This window comes from Octopus bimaculoides, chromosome 15 (genome assembly GCF_046866305.1).
Source record: "Octopus bimaculoides isolate indiv1 chromosome 15, ASM4686630v1, whole genome shotgun sequence".
NCBI lineage: Eukaryota > Metazoa > Mollusca > Cephalopoda > Octopoda > Octopodidae > Octopus > Octopus bimaculoides.
The window spans coordinates 9,743,500-9,771,494 of record NC_142942.1 but is presented as its reverse complement, the minus strand read 5'-3'; the positions used below and the strand labels follow the sequence as shown (position 1 = coordinate 9,771,494).

The following is a 27,995-nucleotide window of genomic DNA, read 5'->3' as shown; positions in this document are numbered from 1 at the left end:
AATATGTATTGTTTCTTTAAAAAATAATTTTAATACAAAATTAAATTTTAAAAGTGTCCACTTCAACCACGAGCTATAACAATGTCCTCAATGAAATACGGAATGAGAAATAACTTCGCAGAAGACTGTTTCACTTCAAATTCACATTTGATAGTCTCTCTCTCTCCATAAGTAGTGACGTTCGTGTCCAAGGAATTTATGATTCAGACCATTTGTGAAGTTTCACTTGTTTTTCGGTTAAAGCTAGGAGATAATGATTGTCTTTTGTGGAGATGGAGCAAATATCAAGAACAGGGGATCCACAAGACAACTTTTGGACATATTGAAAGGTTTTTCCATCCCAAATATTAATCTGAAATATAAAGAGAGATGTATCAGTACAAATCATTGCCAAATTTGAATTTTTTTAAATAGCTAAAGGTGGTATGGTGAACTGTGGGTGAGACTGCACTTCAGACAATCTTTCACCCAAATTTACTGCCTGGTCCCAGTATGCCTTTAGCAGAGACAACTGCAAGCATTTGGGCCAGAAGATTTCTGCTCACAAGTCTCAGGGATTCTGGTTAAGCAATGAAAGACAAAAAAGCCAAGCAACTGTTTTGACACTTTCAATGTCTAATAGCCAAAGTTGGTGGTGCTAGTTGCAAAGCAGCTCTTGGGTTGTGAGTTCAACCTGCAGATTCTTTGTGTGTATGGAAACAATTCTTTGACCTGTCATAGAACTTCTTACGGAAAACATGTACAGATCTGTTTCAAAACTGGTATGTCACTATTGCTTATTAGTAATCGTACTTGTGTATAACAAGCTTGTGGATTTTCTAAAGCCTTTAAATTATATTTTCAAAAGTTCATGGTGCACCATGAACTACATTTCAGAACTACTGTGAGAGAAACTGACTTTGCTGTTTAGGATAAGACTTGACTCATCTGCATCATGTAGGGGTAACAACTGGCTCAACAGACCTAAGATAAAAATGCATTGCCCATTCCATTACTTTTGTCCTTCAGAAGTATCACATTCTCCAATAATGTTAAGTTTTTTTTCTCTCTTTTTAAGCTCATAGGATGCAATCTCCAGGAGATTTGGTTGCTATTTCTAGCAGGTTGAGCAATCATGAGGCGTGCTTGCTTCATTTCAGAACTAAGCTAAAACAAAGCAGTTGTATATACAAGTTTTAGTGATATTTGTTAAATAAATCTTAATAAATTAATCATTTTTTTACCGTTCCAGAGTAACAATAAAAATAGCATTATTGGAAATTTTGTCTCTTTATAATCTTACCGCACACGCTAATTCTTCACTGGCACATATCAATAGTTGATTTTTGTCAATGGGATGTTGAATCAGCGATGTTCGGGAGAGTAACGTCTGTGGAGAGCTACCGTGAAATGTCTGGACAACATTACAGCTACAAATATTGTGGTCATCAGAAACAGATGCTGTCATTTCACATACCTAGAGATTGAGAAAGAAACAGTTACAGAACATCCACGTTTAAGTGGAGATAAAATATTACCTCTCAGTATTAATACTGCCTATGTTGCTAACACACATACATATATTAGTGACTATATTATATAATGTGGTCACTGAATCCTGGACAGGTGATTTTTAGGAGATTTGACTGCTATTTTTAACAGATTAAGTTACTGTAGAAGTGTGTGCTGTGTACAGTCTGACCTGGTTGGAAGCATTGAATTCACTGCAAATTGTGTTCAGTTACAACCATGTCTATATATATATATATATATATATATATATATATATATATATATATATATATATATATATATATATATATATATATTATATATAATAATATTAGGGACAAAATCCAAAATTACAGGTAAAAACTCAATTAAAATCATTTTATAAAAAATTAAAATTAAATTGAGCTTTACAGAGTCAAATATATATATATATATATACAGTTTTAGCGAAAAGAACCAAGGTTCATGAACCCATCGATGAAAATCCACTATCACATATAGAAAAATTAATAATTAAAAGCACAATAAATGAGTATAATATAATACAAAGTAAATATAAGATAAAGATAATAATAATAATAATTATTATCTTTATCTTATGATATTTACTTTGTATTATATTATACTCATTTATTGTGCTTTTACTTATTGATTTTTCTATATGTGACAGTGGATTTTCATCGATGAGTTCATGAACCTTGGTTCTTTTCCCTAAAACTATATATATATATGTGTGTGTGTGTGTGTGTGTTTCAGTTACTGTGGTAAATGCAGCAGATACATGTTGGATATAGTGGTGGACTGATTACTGTTCAGTCCCAGCTCAACTGAGAGAGCACATTATCTAATGTGTCTTTTCATAGACTGGGAGGAGTCATGTTGCCTTGAATAAGCAGAGGGATACAGAGGAGTGGTGCTGACACACAGATAAACTCTAGTAATGGTGCCAGGATAAATGCAACCATTAAATTCTGAAAAAGTAGATGACATTACAAAGAATAACCAGATGCAGAAGCCATGCCAAAATAGAACATACAAGCAAGATGAGACCTCTAACCCATTGAGGAAGAGTTTCTCAAGACATTTAGCTACTATTGTGTCATTTCTAAAGCCTTAAAATAGCTTCTGCCACCACTATCATCATCATCATTTACTGTCCAGTTTTCAATGTCAGCATGGGTTAGATCAGGAATTCTTAACCATTTTTTTTTAATCTATGAATCCCTTTGATTGCTATTTTATTCTGGTGGACCCCCTTGATTGCTATTTTATTCTGGTGGACCCCCTTGATTGCTATTTTATTCTGGTGGACCTCCATAGCCATTTGATGCTTAAAAACTAGTTTTACAGAAACTTCTTGCAAAATCCATATTTTGTTTTTCACACATTTAGGTTAAACTATGTAAAACAATAGAGAAAGTACCCTAGCTGATTCTTGCAATACCTACCACTACATACGTCTAAAGCAAAATTTTTTCAGAGGCTCTTAAAATACTTTTGTGGATACTCAATTTGTGTGGACCCTGGTTGAGATGGAGTTTGCTGAGGCAGATATTTTAGGTCTGGATGACCTTCACGTCATTAACCCTCATCTACTTCCAAGTAAGGTAATATTTCCACATGGCCAGACATGTTTTTTTTTTTGGAAGACTGGATATGAAAGACACTGTATGACAGTGACACTAATTTGCAACTATCACACTATGTCAAGACAAGGAAACACATACATATATGACAGGCTTCTTTTAGTTTCCATCTACTAAATCCACTTGCAAAGCTTTGGTCTTCTATAGCTTTGAGCTGCAGTAGAAGACAACTGCCCAAGGTGCAAGGCAATGGAACCTAACCAAAAACCATGTGGACGAGAAGCAAACTTCTTAACCACACAGCCATGTCTGCGTCTATATTCTACTTTAAAAAATCTATGACATGCCAGGCACCCCCCAAAGTGCACAATTTGTGAACCAGTGAGGTCAATGAACCAACAAACATTTTTATCTACACACCCACTACACTCTCGGAGTGGTTGGCATTAGGAAGGGCATCCAGCTGTAGAAACTCTGCCAGATCAGATTGGAGCCTGGTGTAGCCATCTGGTTCACCAGTCCTCAGTCAAATCGTCCAACCCATGCTAGCATGGAAAGTGGACGTTAAACGATGATAATGATGAATACATATTATTTTGTTTTTGCTTCACTCACCAAATGCCGGACCTTGGGAAATTTGGTAGAATTCCTAAAACTTGCCAATAACTGTCTTGTGTGAGTTTCAAAAAATAAACTTGTGAGGTTACCTTTAAGACAAAAATGAAATAAAATAAAGTAAACATAAGGAAGCTGGTAAAAGTACTGATAATCACCAGTTATGAGAAATGAAGAATTTCTAGAATTTAACTTAAGATTTGGTGCTCAGTCACCAATTTTAGTGTTTGTCATGAGCCCTTGAACAAATAAATTAAATTGAATTGACAGAATATCAGGCTATACAATTTATAATATTTACTTGTCTTTCCATGATCATCTGTCAATTAAAAATTTCACTTTCATTCCTCCATCACAATCACAAAAAATAAGTATCTGATTGTGACTTTTTTTTTACCTTTGAAGAATGAAAAGCAAAGCTGACCTTAAAAAGATTTGATCTCACAACATAAATGTGTACAATGAAATACTGCAAGGTATTTTTTCTAATACTCTAATGAATCTGCTTATTGTGATCATTTTGAGATGAAGTCTTTTCAATTACAATAACTGTTTGATGATATTACTACAATTATAATGAGTAACCTCTGGGGTATATTTAAACGGAATTTATTGTCTTCAGGACTTTACTACAAGTTTGTAGAAATATTTGTGAGATCAACAAGAAAAGGTAAAGATGTGAACACAGAAAAGTTGGAGAATTCAGTGTTTAAAACCAAAAATCAGTGTATGATAGTGAAATATACCAGGTAAAATCCTTCATGAGAGAATAATACCTTATTTAATAAAGAGCCTCTTGCTGAAGAATTAATTTCTATCTGTTTCATCTTATGGCATACCACACCAACAAACACTAAGCATCACTTCTGGTTTTATTTCCAGCCTGATCCATGCCAAAGTAGACCATCACCAGTGCAACAGTTCTAGTGACTTTCTTTACCCTTACCTGTTCAGTTTTAAGTCTTACCTTCCAAAGGAAGAAGATGAACTTCATATTTATTGTTAGGTTTTCTCTCATAAAAGCTGATTCGATCTAACTGACCAACCAACAGTCCACCAGCTCTAGAAAATGAATAAAAGTCACGATCAGGATCACAAAGTAGCATAAGGGACATCAAAATATATGCTGTCACAATATAAAACCATCAAGTTCTAATTCTTTGACATTCAAAATCTAATGGCATCTATTATGTTCCAGTATTCATATAGGCAAAAACAGATCTTGAAACTAAGAAGTACTCAATTTTTGTATAATTTAATCAATCAGGTTTTTTCAGCTGCTGTAGAAATGGACTGGTTGAATCAATAAGCCAGCTTATAAAATCGTTAGTCTTTACAAAACAGAAAGACTTTTGCACTGAAAAGTAAACTTAATGCTATGTGTATTAATTCATACAGGCAAATACAACTGGATGGATGGAGAGAGAGAGCCAAGGTGAGAGGGTGGTAGGGAAGGAAGAAAGTGATAAGCAGCTATATGATGGTTGTTGTTAAGGAGACTCAATAAAATGAAAACAGTGTAAGGACAAAGTAGGGAATGAGGCAGAGATACGAGGAAGACAAATTGATGGAAGAGGGAGAAATGAAAATGAAAGAGAATGATGAATGTCAGGGAAGAGTGAAGGCTTGAAAGAATAAAGATGGCTGACGGTGAAGAGAAAAGGAGTGACTGATGGATGCCAATAATGAGTAACATGAAAGCGAGAGTGATGGCTAGCAGATATGATGCAAATTAAAAGTAGCAGCTGTATTCTTTACAAGGCCAGACACACAACTTGGTGCATAAAAACATTATAAGCCTTAACGTAGAAACAAAGGTTTCTACTAAAAATCCAGTCTGATACAAACATGTATCAAACCAATTAAAGTGCAATGTAGATATAAATATGAAAACATTTTCGTCTTTAAGGCACAGGTGTGGCTGTGTGGTAAGAAGCATGCATCCCTACCACATGGTTCCAGGTTCAGTCCCATTGCATGGCAACCTGGGCAAGTATCTTCTATTATAGCCTTGAGCCAACCAAAGCCTTGTGAGTGGATATGGTGGACGAAAACTGAAAGAAGCCCGTCGTATGTGTGTGTTTGTGTTTGTCCCTCTATCACTGCTTGCTAACTGATGTTGGTGTGTTTACATCCATGTAACTTAGTGGTTCAGCAAAAGAAACTGACAGAATAAGTACCAGGCTTTAACCCTTTAGCATTTTAACCAGCCATATCCGGCCAAAAGTATTCTGCCTGTTTTATGTTCAAACTGGCCAGATCTGGTCTCTCACACCAACCCTACAATATTGTTTTAAAAATTAACAGCTACCTCATCAAAATCTCATAGCTACAAGATAATGTATGATTAGTTCAAAACAAGGTAGATGAAAAAGCATTAATTTTAACAGAATAATGCGAACACTAAAGGGTTAAAAAAATAAGTCTTGGGTTCGATTTTTACAAGTAGAAGCCCTCCAAGGTGGTGCTCCAACATGGTTGCAGTCAAATGACTGAAACAAGTAAAAGAACAGCATGACAAGATAACCATACCTGAAGTGAGCAAAAGGTGCAGCAGGAATATACTGTAGAGAAACAACAGGTGACCGACTCCCCTCGGTGTTTATTTGTTGAATAAATGTATCAGTCTTACGGACATCATATTCCAACACTAAACCATTCTGAATGCCAGCAAAGAAGTAGTTATGGTCATCTGTGTTCCAGACACAACTCCAAGCAGGAAGTGGGACCTCGTACCTGTAAAAACATTATACACACATATACAAGGGGGGTGCTGAAAAGTTCCTGGCTTTAAGGGTGTCGTGAAAGGCTTGGTTGGAGGCCCAACCTTCCAAGTATTTTTACAGGGGTCAGAAAAACTGAAGGACCACTGTAACAAGTGTGTGAATCTGAGAGGGGAACATATTGGATAAAATCATAATTCACTGATCCTTCTGTATTTTCTTTTAACCAAAGCCAGAAACTTTTCAGCACCGTCATATATATACACATATACATACACAAACACATATGCCACATTTGTGTATAATACATTCTCATGTATAATGCTAATCTGTAATTATGTGCAATGGCTTCCCCCCACTACCACCATATACCCACTGACTTCCTTTCTGTATTATGATAAATAAATAAAGGCGGCGAGCTGGCAGAAACGTTAGCACGCCGGGCGAAATACTTAGCCGTATTTCGCCTGTCTTTATGTTCTGAGTTCAAACTCTGCCGAGGTCGACTTTGCCTTTCATCCTTTCGGGGTCGATAAATTAAGTATCAGCTGTGCACTGGGGTTGATGTAATCGACTTAATCCCTTTGTCTGTCCGTGTTTGTCTCTTCTATGTTTAGCCCCTTGTGGACAATAAAGAAATAAGAATTGTTACCACTTTGGACAAAATGCTTAGAGGCATTTCTTCCTGAGTTCAAATTCCGCCGCAGTTGACTCTGCCTCTCATCCTTTCAGGGGTCAATAAAATAAGTACCAGGCAAGTACAGGGGTTGATGAAATCAACTAGCCTCCAACACCCTTCCCCAAAATATCAGGCCTTGTACCTGTAGTAGATAGAATTATGATATATGGCTAAAGGGGACTTTTTAACCAGATTTACTTTAATCGTTGTACAAAATACAATGAAAAAGTTCACATCTCTTAAATAAAAATAAAAGCAAATTTTAAAGTGACTTTTGAATTTTCCCATTTAAGCCGTAAAAGTGTACCAGCTGTAAAGCCAACATAATGGAAACCAATTAATCCTGTTTTTTCATGAAAATAAGTAAATTATACATGAATAAATTTGGCATGTATATACACACACTCTATACAAGCATATATATATATATATATATATATATATATATTTATGGCACAAGTGCTAGGAAGGCGACGTTGGTAACGGTCACGCTCAAATGGTGCTATTTACATGCCACCGGCACGAAAGCCAGACAGCTGGTGCTCTGGCAACGATAGACATTCGAGCGAGTTCGTTGCCAGTACTGCTGGACTGGTTCCAGTGCAGGTGGCACATAAGATACACCATTTCGAGCGTGGCCGTTGCCAGTACCTCCTGACTGGCCTTTGTGCCGGTGGCACGTAAAAGCACCCACTACACTCTCTGAGTGGTTGGCATTAGGAAGGGCATCCAGCTGTAGAAACTCTACCAAATCAGATTGGAGCCTGGTGTAGCCATCTGGTTCACCAGTCCTCAGTCAAATCGTCCAACCCATGCTAGCATGGAAAGCAGATGTTAAACGATGATGATGATATATATATCTTAGCTATAATGTAAACAATATAACATTTTAAAATTAAATTATGTTAAATGTTAAGAAATATGTCACAAGACAGAAAAGAGAGAACATCTCACATTATGGGTGTTCATGTAACTATCACTTGATGTGTGATCATGTTATTGATTACACCAAATAAATTCTACCAAACTATCAGTTCTGTTTTATTGGATAAACTAAATCTAGTTATACATAGATATATTACAATCATTGTTTTAATGTCCACATTCTCATGCTGGCATGGATTAGACTAAAATAATTGTGGTAGATTTCTACAATCAGATGCTTTTCTTGTAAGCAACCTCCACTTGTTTCTAAATAAGAATAAGAAACTATTTCCCCTTGTCCTTCAACCAATAAACAGCTCAATAGCTGGACATGTTTATGCAGCAGATTGTCAACAAAGTTGCCATCATTTCAACGGAGTCATTGTTTTTAAACTGTACACAAACATCAAAACAATGGGATAACTACATGCATACACAAATCTGTCTATGAATGAATGAATGAACAACTCAGGGCTGTTGCAAAGCCCCTGCAACCCCTGCAGTCGCAGGGGGCCTCCGCGGTTGAGGGGCCCCATGTTAAGATCAAAGTATGTAGATGAGTCATCTATTTACTTTGGTTAAGATGTTGAACAAGAATTAAACAATCTATGTTAACTGAAAATTTCAAGAAATAAAATAGTAATACATTGTACCTGCAAAAGTTCTTGTAAAAATATTATATTGTACCACAAACATATACCAGACTTTGTGGATTGTCTATGATATCTATTGAACATTAACTTAGCTCTCAGCTTGATTATTCTAAACTGATTGATGATTTCATGAAGTGAAAAGTGCACCATGTTTTTCTTTGAAAGTTACCTGGATTATAAAAGCGCTCTTTTATTCATTCTGGAAGTTTTACTTACTGAAACTTGTAATAGACCTAAATAAATTTAACTTGTACTTTTGCAGAAGGCCTCTAAAAGTCATGTGATGGAGCTGGAATGACTGTTACACTTCCTATAGTTTCTTTCAACCAATTCCACTCACGAAGCATTCATCAGTACAATGTTATAGGAAAAGATACCTACCCAGTTCCATGCAGTTGGAACTAACTCAAAAACAATGTGGTTGCAAAACAGAATTTCTAACCACATGTCCATGCATATGCTGTTAAAAAAAACACACATATTGTATATTATATGTATGTGTGGGTGTGTAAGCATGTATATATATCATTGCACATACACACAGTAATAAATATATATATTTTGATGTCCTAGCATGGCTGCAGTCTTGACTGAAACATGTAAAAGTGTTGCTGTAATATAAGCAGAGACATTCATTTTGCAGGTTGACAACAGGATCAGAATCCAGCTGTAGAAAATTTGACTTAATAAACACTATTTGACCCATGAAGTATGGAATAGTGGATTAAAAGAATGATGATAATGACATATGAGAGGGTGAATGTATGTGTGTATATGAAAGGTCTAGTTGATCATGGTTAACCAGGAGTTAAAGGAACAAGAATTGTGATACTTACTGTTGAACAACTGTGTTGCTAATTAAACTGGTTAATTTGATTTTTTTATCCATAGCACAACTAAGCAGTAAACCATCGGAATAGGTTGGATGGAAACTCATGGAACGGATAAGTTTAGAATGAAGTGGGATATATTCAGTCGTCCGAAAATCCACCGTACTAATCTGTAAGAACATTCATATGTGCATAGATAAATTTTTAAATGGGGAAAATACACACACAATAAATACATACAGTAAAATGCCTGATTGATGTATATTTTGATGTCTGACTTCAATCTGTTCAATTTTCCGTCAAGTAACTAGGATAAAATGTAACCTGAAGAAGTGAACATTTCGTAAGCAGAATTTGTCTAAAAACACCTTTAGGATTTGATGTGAAGTTTCCTGAGTATTCTTAAAAATTTTTCCACTGACATTTGATTGATATGTGCATCCAACAAACTAATTTGTATACAGAACAAAAAGAGCAGTCAAATTGTTGCTACATGTGTTGATTAAATTTGTGCAAGCCTCTGTATGTTGTGTCTGATGTAACAGTTTACCTACCACAGCTAAGCTGCAAAAATGTCAGGGAAAACCATTTTTGTCTTTTTATTTGTCATGTTTCTACATCCATGTCTATTACTAACAGCATGTAATTTATTACCGCCATCTCCCTTTTTATCATCTTTTTTAAGTACCATAAAAACCCATGTAATTTATGCACTTTTTTTTCACAAAAACAAATTAACCTTAGCGGGTGCGTAAATTACATGAGTAGACCGTTTCCAGAATTTTTTTTCTGTGCTGAAAAATGACATATAAATGTAAACATTCATACCAGATGTTGACTCATTTAATGTCAGAATAGGTTTTTACAGAAAAAATATAATGAAGTTGACTTTCATTCATGCTGGATGGTATAATGCTTACTTTTTCTGTATAAATTTACTAAAACCATTAAATGGTTAACTACTTTTTGAAGTTTCATGTTCGTGCTGGTAATCACAGTCCAGGCCATTTTTTACTGCATCTAACACCAACGACATCGTAATCCATCCTTGCGCATGTAAACTCACTAAGTGAATATGCCTTAGCATTCTTACAGAAACCTTCATTTACCTTATATGATGTTTAACGTTGTTTCACATTCATGTTGAATTATGCAGTAATTTTATGTTCTTTTCATAGAACACTTGTAATGTATGTATTACCAGTTCTTTTGGTATAGTAGATTTTTGCTATTCTTGTATATGTCCCCTAACAGACGTGTATATCCTAACAAGTTGTTTCTTAAATTTCGCACCTCTCTTGTTCGATAAACACTGAGTTAAACTTGCAAAGCTGTTTATTTTCTCCTTTTGTTTATTTTAGTGGGTTACCAAACTATCAGTTTGGTCTCCCAGCTAAAACGGTAAAGACAAATTTTTAAGTTTGCTTGACATTTTATAAGTGTGAAAGGGATTAAAATTTCGATACTCTGTATCAAAGGTTCTGACAAAAATAGGCAGAAAATCAGAGCTTGAGACAAGAAGATACTTTCGACCAATCAGAATTCTGTTTACATAATCAGTTTGATCAGTCACCTCCTTCTGTTGAGTAAAATGTCATCCAAGCTGATGTTTATTGGTAATGAAACTTAATTTAATAAAATCTAATCATAAGTAAGTGAAATTATGCTACATACAACTAAATTGAAAACCTTTTTGCCCTGGCCATATCAACAATTCTGAAAACTTTTGGGTGTGAATTTTACATGAGCAGCATTTTTTTGACAGTTTTTATCCGGAAAAATCACCTGCATAAATTACACAGGTGCCCAAATTACATGAGTTTTTACAGTATATCTGTTTTGTTTAGTTACTATTATTATGTAATCGATTAACAACCAAGCAAGCATGATTTTTTTTATCACAAATGACTACTCACATTAAAAAAAAATTCTTTTCTGTAATACTATAAAATTTTCACAATAATCTGACCACAAGTAAAGATACTATAAGCATTTGAATAACAAACCCATTTTTTAATATTTTCTGTTCGATATTACAGGAATGGGTGTTTGACTTAGAAAATTTTTAATATGTTGAAAGTTAAATATGTTAATTAAAATTTTATCGTGTTAATCATTATATACATCTAGTCTGGATTCTATTGCACTTAATACCAAGTTAAATCTGAAGAATTAGGTTGTAAACTGAGAAGGAAGACAAATATCATGAAATGTAAACATTTAATAATACTCACTTTTCTCACACCAAAGCCCTGGAACAATGGAATACTTGAGGGCTGTGATACAACCAGGACACCCAGAAAAGGACTGTAAGCCATCACACGGCAGTTCCCACCCTAAAATTAAATGAGAATTTTGTTGAATTTGGAAAAGCCTGAAATGAAGTTTTCTTTAGTACTGTAGACTGGCAATAGTAGTAAAGACACAATGCCTAATAGCATTTATAAGTTCTCAGATTAGCCTGTTCCATGCACATTTCAATGTTTGACTTCAATCTGTTCGATTCTCCACCAAGTAACTACAACAAAATATTTATTTCTTTATTGCCCACAAAGGGGCTAAACATAGAGGGGACAAACAAGGACACACAAAGGGATTAAGTTGATTACATCAACCCCAGTGCATAACTGGTACTTATTTAATTGACCCCGAAAGGATGAAAAGCAAAGTCGACCTCGGCAGAATTTGAACCCAGAATGTAATGGCAGATGAAATACCACTAAGCATTTCACCCAGAGTGCTAACGATTTTGACAGCTTGCCACCCTACAGCAAAATATTACCTGAGAAAAATCCTCCAACCCATGTCAGTAAGGAAAAAAATGGATGTTAAATGATGAGCATGTATCATACTTTATTTTACTGGCCTCTGTAATCAAATTGCTGATCTGTGGGATGTATTGTGTATAGGAAGATAAACAAAAGGTACACATCATTCAAGCTGTGCCGGTGTGAAGACACACAGAGATAAATGCACATACACACAAGTACACAAACATATACATATACAAAGAGACTTCCATAAAGTTTCCATCTGCCAAATTGCACCAAGGCATTGTTCAACCCAAAGTTATAGAACACATTTGCTCAGTGTGGCATGCAGCAAGACTGAACATGAAACCATGTAGCTACTGCAAAGCAGGTCCCTTAAGAGGAGGTGCTGAAAAGTTCCTAGCTTTAAGGGTATCGTTAAAGGCCTGTTTGGAGGCCCAACCTTCTGAGTTCTTTTTACGGGGCTTAGAAAATCAGAAGGACTGCTACAATAAGTGTGTGAATCTGAGAGGGGAATATGTTGAATAAAATCATAATTAACTGATCCTCCTGTGTTTTTTTTTTTTTTACCTAAAGTCAGGAATTTTTCAGCACCCCTTCATAATTGCAAATCTATTCTTACATCAAAGTACAAAAAACCCCCAGTTTTTAAATGATTTGTCACATACCTCCCAAATCAAAATTGTTTTAATACATCTATATTGTCCATTTCTGTTTGCTTCTTGGCTTTTATTTACAGAATTTTCCTGAGAGAGTGAAACATCAGAAGTTGCGCCAGTGCTGCTTCCCATCAACCGACTCCTGCAATAAAACATAAATCATTGCATTTATTCTTATACTTGTTTCAGTCACTTGACAGTGGCCACACTGGAGCACTGCCTTGAAGGGTTTTAGTCAAACAAATCGACCCTGGAACTTTTTTAAAGCCTAATACTTATTCTGTTGGTCTCTTTTGCCGAACTGCTTAGTTACAGGGACATAAACACATCAGCACCAATTGTCAAGTGGTGACAGAGGGACAAACAGAGTCACAAAGATATATATATATATATAAAAATAATATTAGGAATAAAAATCCAAAATTACAGGTAAAAACTCAATTAAAATCAATTTATTAAAAATTAAAATTAAATTAAGTTTCACAGTATAAAATGCGACAGTGAATTTTCATCGATGAGTTCATGAACCTTGGTTCTTTTCCCTAAAACTTGATCAGTGAATGAACTTCACTATGATTTACATAGGTTTGTGAAGGAGAAACAGGCCTCTCTATCCAGCTGGCAAGCTACTTCAGGCTGATGACGAGCAAAGACTCAGAAACATGTCCCTGAATGCTGGCTAGGGGAGCTTGTCTCCCCTTCACAAACTTAAGGACACAGTAATTGTGTCAAGGCCGACAGGAAGCGGTCCAGCTTCCTAGGGCTAAACAGCAGTAGTGTATTCCCTTATTGGGATTGTCACATTAAGTTGACAATATACAACTTTATATATATATATATATATATATATATGATGGGCTTCTTTCAGTTTCTGTCTATCAAATCCACTCACAAGGCTTTGGTCAACTCAAAGCTATAGTAGAAGACACTTGCCCAAGGTGCCATGCAGTGGGACTGAACCCAGAACCATGTGATTGGGAAGCAAGCTTCTTACCACACAGCCACGCCTGCGCCTATTTGAGAAATTTTTCAACATCAACAATCACAATACCTAGTTACCATTATCCAATGTGCCACAATCACCAAGTGCAACTGTCACTTTGTACCGGCAAAATTTGGGGTTAAAAGCGTTGGGCAAATATTAATTACATAGACAATACACTCTATAAAGTAGTTGAAAAACAAGGCATATATAAAACAGAGAGAATTCTTTTGTTCTCATTGTGAACAAGACAAGGTCCACCAGTGCTGGTGCTATGGTAAAATGAAACCAATAACACTCTGTAAAAAAGTTAATGTTAGGAAGAGCATTCAGTTGCAGATTTTAACCCTGTCAAGATGTATTCTCACTATAGTGGGAATAGGTTAACCCTTTAGCATTTAATCAAGCCATATATGGCTCAAATATATGGCTCAAATATTCAACCCTACAATGTCATCGTAAAACTATACAATTAAAGCTACAGGATAATGTGGGAGTAAATAAAAAAACATGTAATCTGAATGCTAATGGGTTAAACATCCTCTCTCTTGGATTCCCAGTAAAGTAGTAATGAACAATGTACGTAGTAAAAGAAGATTGTTACTCTTGAGCTGTATTCTTTTACTTATTTCAGTCAGCTGAGTACGGCCATGCTGGAGCACCATCTTGAACGATTTCAGTTGAACAAATGATGATGATGAAACTGATACTAGAACCTTTTTCTTTTAAGCCTAGCACTTATTCTATCAGTCTCTTTTGCCAAACCACTGAGTTTGAGAAATTAACTTGAATTCTTTTAGTAGTGTGGCCTGCCAAATGCTGAGTCATGACTCCTGCAGCCGACGTTTTGGAAAAGGCTGCCCATCCCTGATCTAGAGGTAAAAATCCATAAACTTGGTTTTCAACAATGAATGCAACCATACTTTGTATGCTTTACCTTGCAGCAAAGGGTATATATTCAATTTGTTAATATGAAAGGCTACAGTAGGGTTTGGACACACGACCGTATGATCAATTGTCCAGCACCTCAACAATAAAACCATTATGCTTTATTTTCACACAAAGATATATTTGAGGAAAACACAAAAGCAATAAAAAAAAAATCATACACACCAAACTCTTATTTATATGTGTGTGTGCATAGGTAAAGAAGAGTTACCTGAGAAATTTAATTTCATTTTGGGCCTCTTGAAGTTCACTTTGTAGCTTGGAACAATTCAGTTGATATTTGCGACCGAGTTCAGCTAATTCCATTTTCAATTCAGCATTTCTTTGCTTGCTTTGAGCAAGTTCCTGTAAAGCTCTATCACGTTCAATAGTGTCCACAGCCTAGGAAACAGCAACATTGTTAATAAAGATACATATATATATATATATATACACACACACACACACAAATACAGATACACATATATATTCATACACAAACAAACAGTTATATGCATACATACACACATACATATATACTACTCCTATATACACAGGTCATATACATATATTTCATGAACATTGCAAAATGGGAGTATATTGCTGATGATCACTCCTGCTAGAGACAGGAACCAGACAAGGGCTTAAAACGATAAGAGATGCTGATGAAGAAAATCATATTTAAGGAAATGCAGCATCAAGATAGCAGACAGTGCCTTTAAGTGTAGGCTCTGCAGACAGGACTGTCACACACATGTGGGTCATTTGCTGACACTGTCCCCGGCAAATGCTGTTCCGTATACAAGAACAAAATAGGATTTTCCAGGTGTAGATCTATGGTCTCGTGAAACTGACAGAAGCTTCTTCAGCATCTACATATGTCATGCACACAAATACAAAGATATGTACACATATATACATGGCTAAACAAATGCACACACTAACATGTATGTACGCATGCTTGTATGTATGTGTGTATATATATATCATCATCATTGTTTAACGTTCGCTTTCCATGTTGGTGTGGGTTGGACGGTTTGATTGAGGACTGGCAAACCAGATGGCTGCACCAGGCTCAAATCTGATCCGGCAGAGTTTCTACAGCTAGATGCCCTTTCTAATGCCAACCACTTGCTTTAGTCATTTGACTGCAGCCATGCTGGAGCACCGCCTTAAGGGGTTTTTCTAGTCAAAGAAATCGACCCTGGGACTTATTCTTCGTAAGCCTAGTACTTATTCTATCAGCCTCTTTTGCCGAACCACTAAGTTAAGGGGATGTAAACACACCAGCATCGACTGTCAAGCAATTGTGGGGACACACACACACAATGGGCTTCTTTCACTTTCTGTCTACTAAATCCACTCACAAGGCTTTGGTCGGCCCAAGGCTATAGTAGAAGACACTTGCCCAAAGTGGCAGGTACTGAACCTGGAACCATGTGGTTTGGAAGCAAGCTTCTTACCACACAGCCATGCCTGTACACACACACACACACACATACATATATCAAACACAGAGAGAGAGAGAGATACTTGAAAAGAATTTAGTCAATACCCACCCGGATATTTCTGGAAAATACGACTCGTATGTCACTTCTTTTGGCTTTACAGTTACAATGGGGACATTTATCTCCTTGACCTCTTAACCACTTTTCAATGCAGCTGAGACAATATAAAGAAATAAAATATTAATATGCTAAACGAAATACAGTACAAATACAACATAGCTTACAAATAAATATACACCTTCCTTGATAGTACATCACTCCTTAGTTGAGGGGGTCTTGTCATGCAAATTACTTGGGGACCTCATTCATGCTGATGCCATGTCAAAAAACATCCAGTACACTTTGTAAAGTGGTTGGCATTAGGAAGGCTATCTAGCTGTAGAAATCAAACACACAAGAACTCACACACATTCGAATGCACACACATACACACGGACATGGACACACACACAAGGAAACACAGACATACATGCTCGTACACACATGCAGGCTTATGCATGCTCATACTCTTGCACAGATACACATCAATTTATTCAGCATTTATCAAACAAAGAAGACAGTTTAACTGTCTTTGAGAGAAACGTGATATGGATGAACGTGTGTGCATTTGTGAAGAAAACAAAGAGAAAACCAAAACCGCTAACTTATGTATATAAAAATGACATAAGTCAGTATTTAAAAAACAAACACACACACACACATACAGATATACACACACACATACTCATATTGGACAGATCTTGGACAAATCCCGACACTGGAACATAAGTTCAAAAGAAATGGAAGAGGAAAAATGTGTCACTGAAGAGGTTGCAACAATGCAATTAAATAATTGTTTGACAAAAAACAAGAAATAACAACACAAACAATACTAAACAATAACAATAAAGGACCAAACCAGTGTGTGTGTTTATTATTACCAGCATAATGCTCCTCCCAAGGTTCAATAAAATTTACTTATTATCATTTATTTACACAGGGTGTCCACAAAGTCTGGGTACATGGGGATTAACACATTCTTTAAGAAATTATTATTTCTTATACTTAATTATGTTATGATTTTATTTACTCCATGTACCCAGACCTTGTGGACACCCTGTATATTTTGTTTGTCTTATAGTTGCTGACATTTGGTTCCAGCTGTGACCACCACATCAAATGCCTCTTTTCCATACTTAAAACAGTAAGATAGGATTTGAGAGAGATTCGGTTATTTTGTAGTAGGGGACTGTTATTCTTTTTGATTGTTAAGGTCATAACTACTCAATCTGGATTAAAAGAAAAAAAAAACAAAAAAAAACAATCTTTATACAATTAATTGCATGAAAGTCAATTACCTTTGACCAAACAGGTGACCACATTTAAGGGAAGCTGGCCTATGATTACCAGAGGTTGTCCAAGGTTCGAAACAAATGGAGCAAGTCTACAATAAATAGGATTAGCACAAGATCATTACACAAGACCAAATATTTAAAACAAAACAAAAAATCTTTAAAACAAAACATGTACCAAGAATATAGGTGAGAGCATAAATTCCTTGTAATGTAATGAGGCTTATGAAATCATCATCATCGTTTAACGTCTGCCTTCCATGCTGTCATGGGTCGGACGGTTTGACAGGAGTTGGCCAGGCAGAAGACTGCACCAGACATCTGTGTCTGTTTTAGAATGGTTTTTATGACTGGATGCAATTCCTAACACCAACCACCCAGCAGAGTGGACTGAGTGCTTTTTATGTGGCATGAGGTCAGTTTTGGCATGGTTTTTTTTTTTTTTACCTCTGGATGCCCTTCCTGATGTCATCTCATATGTGTTATTCGAGTAAAGCACTTCAGTCTACAGACATCCAGCATGTTGAACTGCAAAAGTAAGCCATGGAACATAAAACAAATGTCACTTTTGTACAGTTGGCACCAATGCAAATACACATGGAAGGAAACATGCATGCAAATAGACATACAGATATACGTATGTGTGTGTGCCAATGTAGTCTCCTTCATTGGACACTAAACTCGGCTTGCGAAGACCTGTTGGGGCAAGCGAAAGCGAAAAAACGAAATCGTGACAGCACCTGTGCCCAGCGTCGCCTTCCTGGCACTTGTGCCGGTGACACGTGTAAAGGCATTTCAGCGAGATCGTTGCCAGTGCCACTGGACTGGCTCCCATGCAGGTGGCATGTAAAATACACCATTTTGAGCGTGGCCGTTGCCAGTACCGCCTGACTGGCCTTCGTGTGAGAGGATGAGAGAAATGGAGAAAGACTGGAGCTGGATAATTCAGAAGATTAGGCGCCAATAGTAATAATGATAAAAAAGATAAAGGGAGAAAACTATGTGACTCTGAAATAGTGATTACAGCATTAGCTCAAAGCCTCAGCATTGCTTAACCCTTTAGCATCGAGATTATTCTGTCAAATGTAATGCTTTAGTCATATTCATCATCATCATCATCATCGTTTAACGTCCGCCTTCCATGCTAGCATGGGTTGGACGATTTGACTGAGGACTGGTGAAATTTGTTTTCAGTTAATCAGGCCTTATCTCTTAGCCTTCAGATTTTGATGATGTGATTGTATGATTTTAGGATGACATTGTAGGGTAGGTGTGAGAAGCTGCGTCCAGCCAGTTTGAACACAAAACAGGCAGAGCATTTGGGCTGGTTTGAATGCTAAAGGGTTAACTATATAAGGGTGGGGGCTGAAAAGTTCATAGTCTTCCTATGAAGGAGTGACGCTAGAGCTGCAAAATCTTGCATTCATTAATTTCAACTCTTCTTTTTAATAACCGCATTGTTTCTTTCCAGGTAAGCTGACATCTAAATGTTCAAAGAAGACTTCCAAAGTAACTAGTACCGACTTCTCTTGAAAGTAGATAGACTTTGGCATTGTAGTATTATCAAGTACCTGCAGAAAAACGGTTTAGCCCCCAAGGACATTCATGCTGACATGGTTGCTACATTAAGGGACAATGCTCCAGCTTTTATCAGCAGTGCAAAAGTGGGCAGCTGAATTTAGAAGAGGAAGGGAGAGAGTTCAAGATGACCCAAGTCATGCAACTGCCACCACCATGGAAAATAATGATCATGTACACCACATTGTGATGGATAACAGATAATTGACTATAAATCATATAGCCAATGCCTTTAACATACTCCATGAGAGAATTGAGAATATTGGGTAGAAAATAAAATAAGACAAAGACAATTAAAAAAATTGAAATTTCTGAATAGTTCTTTAGCTTACTTCATCATCTTGTGAATCACCTTCTTTGTGGTGATCTGGTTTTGCTGGAGATTCAATTCGGCGCCGCTTAGGTGACCGAAAATCAGTGTCAGAAGCTGAAGATGGTGGTGGCGTACTATTTCGTTGTGGCAGTACATTTTCTGCTCTTGGACCATGGTTGTTGTTGTTGGAATTATTCTCGTCATCTCCTGCGATGACGATGACTTCGGCTGGTTCTGTTGTCACCTCGTTATCAGGCTGGTTAGAATCACTGGTTTCTCCAGACTAACAAATAGAAATTAAAGAATAATAATAAAAACCAATCAATTTGTTTTGTTTATTTTTTTATATCGAAATTTGTGAGCAATGTCATTAGCAATAGGTTCCCAATGTCACTGAATTTTTGATGACCAGAGCAACAAAAGAAGTGTTTAACCTAGTGGTTCTCGACCATTTTTTCCTTATGGACCCCTTTGATTCCTATTTTACTCTACTGGACCCTAATAAGCATTCAATCTTTAAAAATCCCTAACATCATCATCATCGTTTAACGTCCGCTTTCCATGCTAGCATGGGTTGGACGATTTGACTGAGGACTGGTGAACCAGATGGCAACACCAGGCTCCAATCTAATTTGGCAGAGTTTCTACAGCTGGATGCCCTTCCTAACGCCAACCACTCTGAAATATTACTCTTTAACTTATTTCAGTCATGTGGCTGCGGTCATGCTGGAGCACCGCCTTCAGTCGAGCAAACCGACCCCAGGACTTATTCTTTGTAAGCCTAGTATTTATTCTATCGGTCACTTTTGCCGAACTGCTAAGTTACGGGGATGTAAACACACCACCATCGGTTGTCAAGCGATGTTGGTGGGGACAAACACAGACACACAAACATATGCACATACATACATGCATATATACAACAGGCTTCTTTTAGTTTCCGTCTACCAAATCCACTCACAAGGTTTTGGTCAGCCTGAGGCTATAGTAGAAAACATCTGCCCAAGGTGCCACGCAGTGGGACTGAACCCGGAACCATGTTGTTGGTAAGCAAGCTACTTACCACACAGCCACTCCTACGTCTGCATTTTTACTGACAGCATACAACAGAATAGTGCCTTGTGTGAGTATCAATATAAATACCAAATGAAGGTTCAAACTGACAGAATCTGAGTTCAAATATTGCTGGGGTCAACTTTGCCTTTTATACTTTTGGGGTCGATGAAATAAGTACCAGTTGAACACTGGGGTAGATGTAATCAACTATTCCCCTTCCCAAAATCGACAGCCTTGTACCAGAATTTGAAACCAATACAAGTACCAAATGAAGATGTGAACTGGCAGAATCATTAGCATGGCAGGCAAAATGCTTAGCGGCATTTCATCCAACTTTACTTTCTGAGTTCAAATGTCACCAGGGACGACTTTGCCTTTTATACTTTTGGAGGTCGACAAAATAAGTACCAGTTGAACACTGGGGTCAATGTAGTCAACTATTCTCCTTCTCAAAACTGATCACCTTGTACCAAAATTTGAAATCAATATAAATACCAAACTAATAAGGTAGTAATTGTTGTTTAACCCTAAGTCAACCTATTCCAACAATATTCTTCCCGTTTTTCCAGACCAAATCAAGCAAGGTATCTTAAAAGTAGGATGTGAGAGATTCTGCTACTATTTCTGGCAGGTCGAGTGGTCACAAAGAAGCTCCATCTTTGTGAATGACAAATACAAGACCAAATTTCATTACTTTAGTGAAAAAGTCTCAAAAATCCTTCTATGGGTCCTATATATGAAGTTGGGCTTCCATAAGTCAATTTTGCTACAAGGCCAGTACTTTCAGGGGAGGGGGTTAAGTCAATTACATTGACCCTAGTACTCAACTGGTACTTATTTTACCAACCCCGAAAGGATTAAAAGCAAAGTTGACCACAGTAACATTTGAACTCAGAACATGAAGATGGATGAAATGTTGGTAAGCGTTTTGCGTGGTGTGCCAACAATTCTGCCAGCTCACTGCCTTCCTATAAATTTAATATTACATGCTTTTATACAATGAAAACCATTTTTATCCTGAATATGTTACCACTGAAACCGGGGTGCATCTAATATGCCCGTGCATCTTTTAAAAGGGTAAAAGGTTGGTGATGGTAAGGGCAATTGGGGTCATAAAATACTGCCTCAGAAATCCTATCAGCGATGATGATGATGATGATGACGAAAATAATGATAGATATGTTAACTTACAGAATCAACATTTATATGTACAATTGACGTCCTGGAAGCCACAAATAACTCCTGTTCAGCATTTGAATCTGACTAAAAGGAAAAAAACAATAAAATACAAGTGATTAACAGTGAAATTAATAAATCATCCAAATATTTAAAAGTCTAAATACTCAAGGTGAATTGTTGTTAAGAAAATGATAATTTTTTTTTCAGATAGGTTCAGAAGTTTGCTTCCAAGCCTGTGGTTTTGGGTTCAGTCCCACTGCAATAGGCCCAGGCCAACCAAAGCCTTGTGAGTGGATTTCCTTGATGGAAACTGAAAGACACTAGTCTGTCTGTCTAAATATATATATGTATATATATCATCATCGTTTAACGTCCGCTTTCCATGCTAGCATGGGTTGGACGATTTGACTGAGGACTGGTGAACCAGATGGCTACACCAGTATCCAATCTGATTTGGCAGAGTTTCTACAGCTGGATGCCCTTCCTAACACCAACCACTCCGAGAGTGTAGTGGGTGCTTTTACGTGCCACCGGCACGAAGGCCAGTCAGGGGGTACTGGCAACGACCACGCTCGAAATGATGTATTTTACTTGCCACCTGCACAGGAGCCAGTCCAGCGGTACTGGCAATGAACTTGCTTGAATGTCTTTTCACGTGCCACTGGCACAAGTGCCAGGAAGGTGACGTTGATATATATCATCATCATCATTGCTTAACGTCCACCTTCCATGCTGGCATGGGTTGGATGGTTTGACAGGAGCTGGTCAGATAGAAGACTGCACCAGAATTCCGTGTCTATTTTGGCATGCTTTTTCATTTGGTTTGTTCTTACTGCTTTAACCATTCCATTACTGAATTCCTGTTAAAATACATTGCCTTTGTTTTAATTAATTTGGTAATAACGAAGAATTTAGTAAAACAACTTTATCATTATTGAACTGGAGTTTAGAACATAAATTAATATGAAATTTCTATGGAAGGTTTTAATTTAGTTCATTTCAAAATAGGAAGATTGTATCATAGATCCACAGGTGGTCTTGGGCAGTTTGGTATCAAAATGGTCAAGATTCTTTTAGTTGCTAACCACTTGGCTGTCAACCATGCATACTGAAGCTAAGCTAAGCTACATGTCTTGCCCGGGAGTACAACTTAACATGATGGATGTTAAGTAGACGTGTCAGACCATGTAATTTAGCATTTTACACAGCTAATTTTAATTGATTTAATTAAAGAGATATAAAAAAAAATGGTTTGAATTAACATACAGATTCAGCCGTTTCAACATATAACTGTGGTGTATTTGGCCCCTCATCATAATCATTCTCGTTACCAGGAACATAATCTTCATCATCATCATTATCACCAGTAAGATGATCATCAATATCTGAGAGGTTTGAAGTTGTTGGATGGTTTAAAACTGAGGGGTTTGAAGTTAAGTTGCCCGAAGTTGGATGGTTTGAAGTTACCTGGCCTGAAGTAGGATTGCTTGAAGTTGCCTGGCCTGAAGCAGGATTGTTTGAAGTTGCCTGGCCTGAAGCGAGATGGCTTGAAGTTGCCTGGCCTGAAGCAGGATGGTTTAAAGTTGCCTGGCCTGAAGCAGGATGGTTTAAAGTTGCCTGGCCTGAAGCAGGATGGTTTAAAGTTGCCTGGCCTGAAGCAGGATGGTTTAAAGTTGCCTGGCCTGAAGCAGGATGGTTTAAAGTTGCCTGGCCTGAAGCAGGATGGTTTAAAGTTGCCTGGCCTGAAGCAGGATGGTTTAAAGTTGCCTGGCCTGAAGCAGGATGGTTTAAAGTTGCCTGGCCTGAAGCAGGATGGTTTAAAGTTGCCTGGCCTGAAGCAGGATGGCTTGAAGTTGCCTGGCCTGAAGCAGGATGGCTTGAAGTTGCCTGGCCTGAAGCAGGATGGTTTAAAGTTGCCTGGCCTGAAGCAGGATGGTTTAAAGTTGCCTGGCCTGAAGCAGGATGGCTTGAAGTTGCCTGGCCTGAAGCAGGATGGTTTAAAGTTGCCTGGCCTGAAGCAGGATGGCTTAAAGTTGTCTGGCTTGAAACCAGGTGGTCCGAAGTTGCCTGTCCTGAAGCATGACGACTCGAAGTTGCTTGGCTTGAAGCTGTGTAATCTGAATCTGCATTGTCTGAAGTTGGGTGATCTGAAGTCGTCAAAGTTGTGGCTTCATTTTCGCTCATCTGAAAATATATCAATGAGTAAACAGATTTCAAGAGAAAAAGATCAAGGCCAGCAATTATAAAGATATTTATGGTTAAGATTACTAACACCAGCCATTATAAGGATAATTATCTTTTACTTGGCACACCCCAAAGGGCTTTAGTTGAGCAAATCAACCCCAGTACTTATTTTAAAGTTTGTTACTTATTCTATCAGGTTCTTTTGCCAAACCACTAAGTTATGGAGACATAAACAAACCAACACCAGTTTTTTTTTTTTTTAATTTCTTTACTGCCCACAAGGGGCTACACATAGAGGGGACAAACAAGGACAGACAAATGGATTAAGTCGATTATATCAACCCCAGTGTGTAACTGGTACTTATTTAATTGACTCCGAAAAGATGAAAGGCAAAGTCGACCTCGGCGGAATTTGAACTTAGAACGTAGCGGCAGACGAAATACCGCTAAGCATTTTGCCCGGCGTGCCGTATTGTCAAGTGGTGGGGATAACAAACACAGATGCAAAGACATACATGCACACACAACAGGCTTCCACACAGTTTCCATGTAACAAATTTACTCACAAGGCATTGATCATCCTGGGGTTATAATAGATGTTTGCCCAAGGTGATGTGTAATGGAACTGAACCTGAAACCCATGTAGTTGCAAAGCAAGGTTCTGAACCACACAGCCATGCTTGTCTAAAACAGCATAATGTGACTGATGGAGATTGAGCCCATGATCCTGAGATTGAGGTGCTCATGCTCTAGCTGGGCTTCTACATTATGATTAAAATTTTTAAGAACAATTTTGAAGGTTTTAAAGAAGCAGGAAAGAAGAGAGACAAGAAAGAAAAAAATGGGTGGGGGGACGAAGCAGCGGAAAATAGAGGAGTGATGGCCCACACCTCCCAGAACAAGAGGGATGCTTAGCCATTCCCTGTGATAATAACTATGATGGTGTTGCTGCAGAAAATGGCAAGTGACACTCACAGCAGCAGCCATTCCACCTCACAGGGATCATTTATCCGACAGACTGCCACTATCCCTATTTTGCAGAATAAATCAGTAGTACAGGGTCCTAGAACAGCTGACATCTTGACAGCAACTGGCCAGGCCCTCGTGTTTATTGATTTTTCTTTCCTCAACATAATGGGTGGCAACACTCAGGTTTGGAGCCACTGCACATCATGTCCCAAGATTATTAACATTACCAATTATAAGATATGGTTAACTGTTAACAGTATCTTATATGTGTGTGTGTGTGAAGGCGCGTGGTATAGTGAGGGCATTCTGCTGACGATCGTAAGGTCGGGAGTTCAATTCCCGGCGACGCGTTGTGTCCTTGAGCAAGACACTTTATTTCACGTTGCTTCAGTCCACTCAGCTGGCAAAAATGAGTAGTACCTGTATTTCAAAAGGCCGGCCTTGTCACACTTTGTGTCATGCTGAATCTCCCTGAGAACTACGTTAAGGATACACGTGTCTCTGGAGTGCTCAGCTACTTGCACGTTAATTTCACGAGCAAGCTGTTCCGTTGATCGTATCAACTGGGACCCTCATCGTCGTAACTGACGGAGTGCTCCATAAAAAAAAGACACACACACACGTTTGTTCCCCACCACCGCTGGATAACCGTTGTTAGTTTGTTTACGCCCCTGTAACTTAACGATTCGGCACAAAAACAGACCGAATGAGTAATCAAAAAAATTCCTCGAGGCGATACCACAGCATGGCGGCAGTCTAATAATTGAAACAAAGTAACAGGATTGTAGAAGTATAACCAATTTATTGCACATGGATTTTAACAAAATCTTATCTCCTCTCCTCCCAGCAAGGGCCATATGGGCCCTACTTGAGTATCACTGGGGTAAAGCAATGAACTGGTTCATTAACAAATCTACTTCAATTTATATCCCACTGTTTTAAACAATGAAGGGACACTGGACAACATAGTACTTGCGAGCTTAACTTCTAGGACATTTCACAGGCTTATTAAACCGGTCCAGCAGGAATGGATAGAAAAGTTGGCACTGTCATGCTATTAGCTGTCAGAAGTGAAAGTGCTCACTGCTAGTGAAGTCTGTCTGTCTCTCTCTCTCTCTCTATCTATCTATCTATCTATTACTCGAAAGTTCGCGCGTCCGCGCTAGCTAGTCGTGAGTAGAAAACACAAATTTAATATAAAAACATATTTCCTGAAATTGCAAATTATTTAAAATATAAAAATATAATTTTCAACAGAGAGAATTTATCAAAATAGAAAACAAATGAAGTTTGAAGTTTAAAAATAATAGGATCGACCACTCACGACTAGCTAGCGCGGACGCGAGTACCCTTATACTCTGTGTTGTGTTTTCAAACGCATGGATATAGGTGTCAAATTTGTTCCAATAACTTTCGAGTAATAGATAGATAGATAGAGAGACAGACAGACAGACATACAGCTCGCTCCGGCCAGTCATGGTATTAGCTGTCGACAGCTAATAGCAGGATAGTGCCGAAAAGTTAAACCACAACAGGATTCGAACTCAGAAAGTAAAGGATCATTAGAATCTATAAACGGTTGTGAAAAGACTGATTTCTTTCTTACAAAATATTTCTTCACTTAAGGTTTATATATAGGTATATAAACAACGAGTAAAGTATAATCCATAGAAATACTTTAACACAGTTATTTATAATTGTTTTAATACCAACTCTTGCTTGCAACGCCAGTTTACGCAAAAATTTAAAGTCAAAATCTACGTAATGTTTGCGGTTCAATATTAGAGTGACACTTCATCAGACATGCAACAAAGGTGCACTCTTCCAGATATTGGGAGGAAACCAACAAAACGGTTTTACCGTCGTGAAATCAGGATTTTCTACACCTGGAGAGTTTCGGTATTAGTCTGGAATCTGAGTGTTGATAGCCCATAACTCGGGTTGAGTGCTTCTTTGGAAATACCTTATATATTGAACAACACAAGTTAAAAACCGTCTCCAAGGCGGAGTTTCGGAACAGGTCGCCTACTTAAAAACTTTTGAAGATCTATGATTTTTTTTACCCTCACCCTCCCTCTCTGGGGCCCTCAGCACAGACTTGTCAATTTTTTTTTGCATTATGCACTTAAAAACGATGGGAGAAACCTTTATAAAAAAAAACAAAAGGAACATGTTGAAATCCATCAAGTGTGTGGTGAAATAGAAAAATTCAAAAATCCCCGTCAAAACTCTGTTTTGACGGGGATTTTTGGAGCGACTTAGTTCGAAACTCCATGGACTCCAGTATTTGATTGGTACTTTAGGCGAAAGTAAAGAATAATTACAGCCGGTGGTTGGGGTTAAGATTAGGGTTTTTGTTACGCCGAAAACGAGTGGAGTACGTATTCTTTACTTTCGCCGTACTTGATTTCCACACGTTTTATATTTGAATTGCTCGAACATGTAACGAAAAGGGATATAAATAAACAAAACAAACGGTGGGATTTTCCACTTCCACTGCAGTTAATCCAACGAGACCCGTTTCTTTTTTTAAAACAGTCGGTTGTGAGTTGATAGAAGTTTAGTGGTTAATATAAAGATCTTCACCCGGGAACATAAACCAGCCTGGTGAGCGTTAACCATGAGGTGCTTTCCCGCGTGTTATTGGAATCGATTTAGCATTCCTATAAAGCACTCCAGACGTGAATGGCATTGTAATAGAAGACTAAGACACTGTAGGTAGCGTTTGTTGGACACGAAAGAATTAATGAGTTACCCCCGTCAAAAAATGATTACATCTCGATGGGTTTTTATTGCTTACCTTCAGCCTTCCTCCTTCATCACTGCTTTATGCTGTATGCACAGTGTCACTCGTTCACTCCCTGCCTATATATATATATGTGTGTATATATATGCGTGAGAACAGCTAAGGGCCAAAAACAAGCATCACTACTACTGTATCATGAATGACAAACGAGATGAACGTGGAAAATGAGAGAAACAAGATCAAAAAAGTCCGCCTGTTTGTGTTATTGGAACAAATCTCGTTAAAGTCTCG

At 37.6% G+C, this 27,995-nt stretch overlaps 1 protein-coding gene across 2 annotated transcripts; it reads right to left on the bottom strand.

Moving 5' to 3' along the window:
• Positions 1-6: 6 nt before the first annotated feature.
• On the bottom strand, positions 7-27,983 carry LOC106876863 (E3 ubiquitin-protein ligase rfwd3.L). Of its 2 annotated transcripts, none has more exons than XM_089363395.1 (15): positions 27,759-27,983; positions 23,072-23,989; positions 21,818-21,889; positions 19,590-19,853; positions 17,686-17,771; positions 16,400-16,502; positions 15,073-15,242; positions 12,941-13,073; positions 11,736-11,837; positions 9,508-9,671; positions 6,225-6,428; positions 4,660-4,754; positions 3,693-3,784; positions 1,283-1,456; positions 7-352 (listed from the first exon to the last, which is right to left on the bottom strand). In XM_089363395.1, the coding sequence occupies exons 2-15, from the start codon at positions 23,987-23,989 to the stop codon at positions 197-199; spliced, it is 2,733 nt and encodes a 910-aa protein (XP_089219521.1). In that variant the 5' UTR covers positions 27,759-27,983; the 3' UTR covers positions 7-196. The 2 variants fall into 2 exon arrangements, with proteins under 2 accessions (XP_089219521.1, XP_089219522.1); XM_089363396.1 differs by having other exon boundaries at positions 23,273-23,989.
• Between the last annotated feature and the right edge of the window lie 12 nt (positions 27,984-27,995).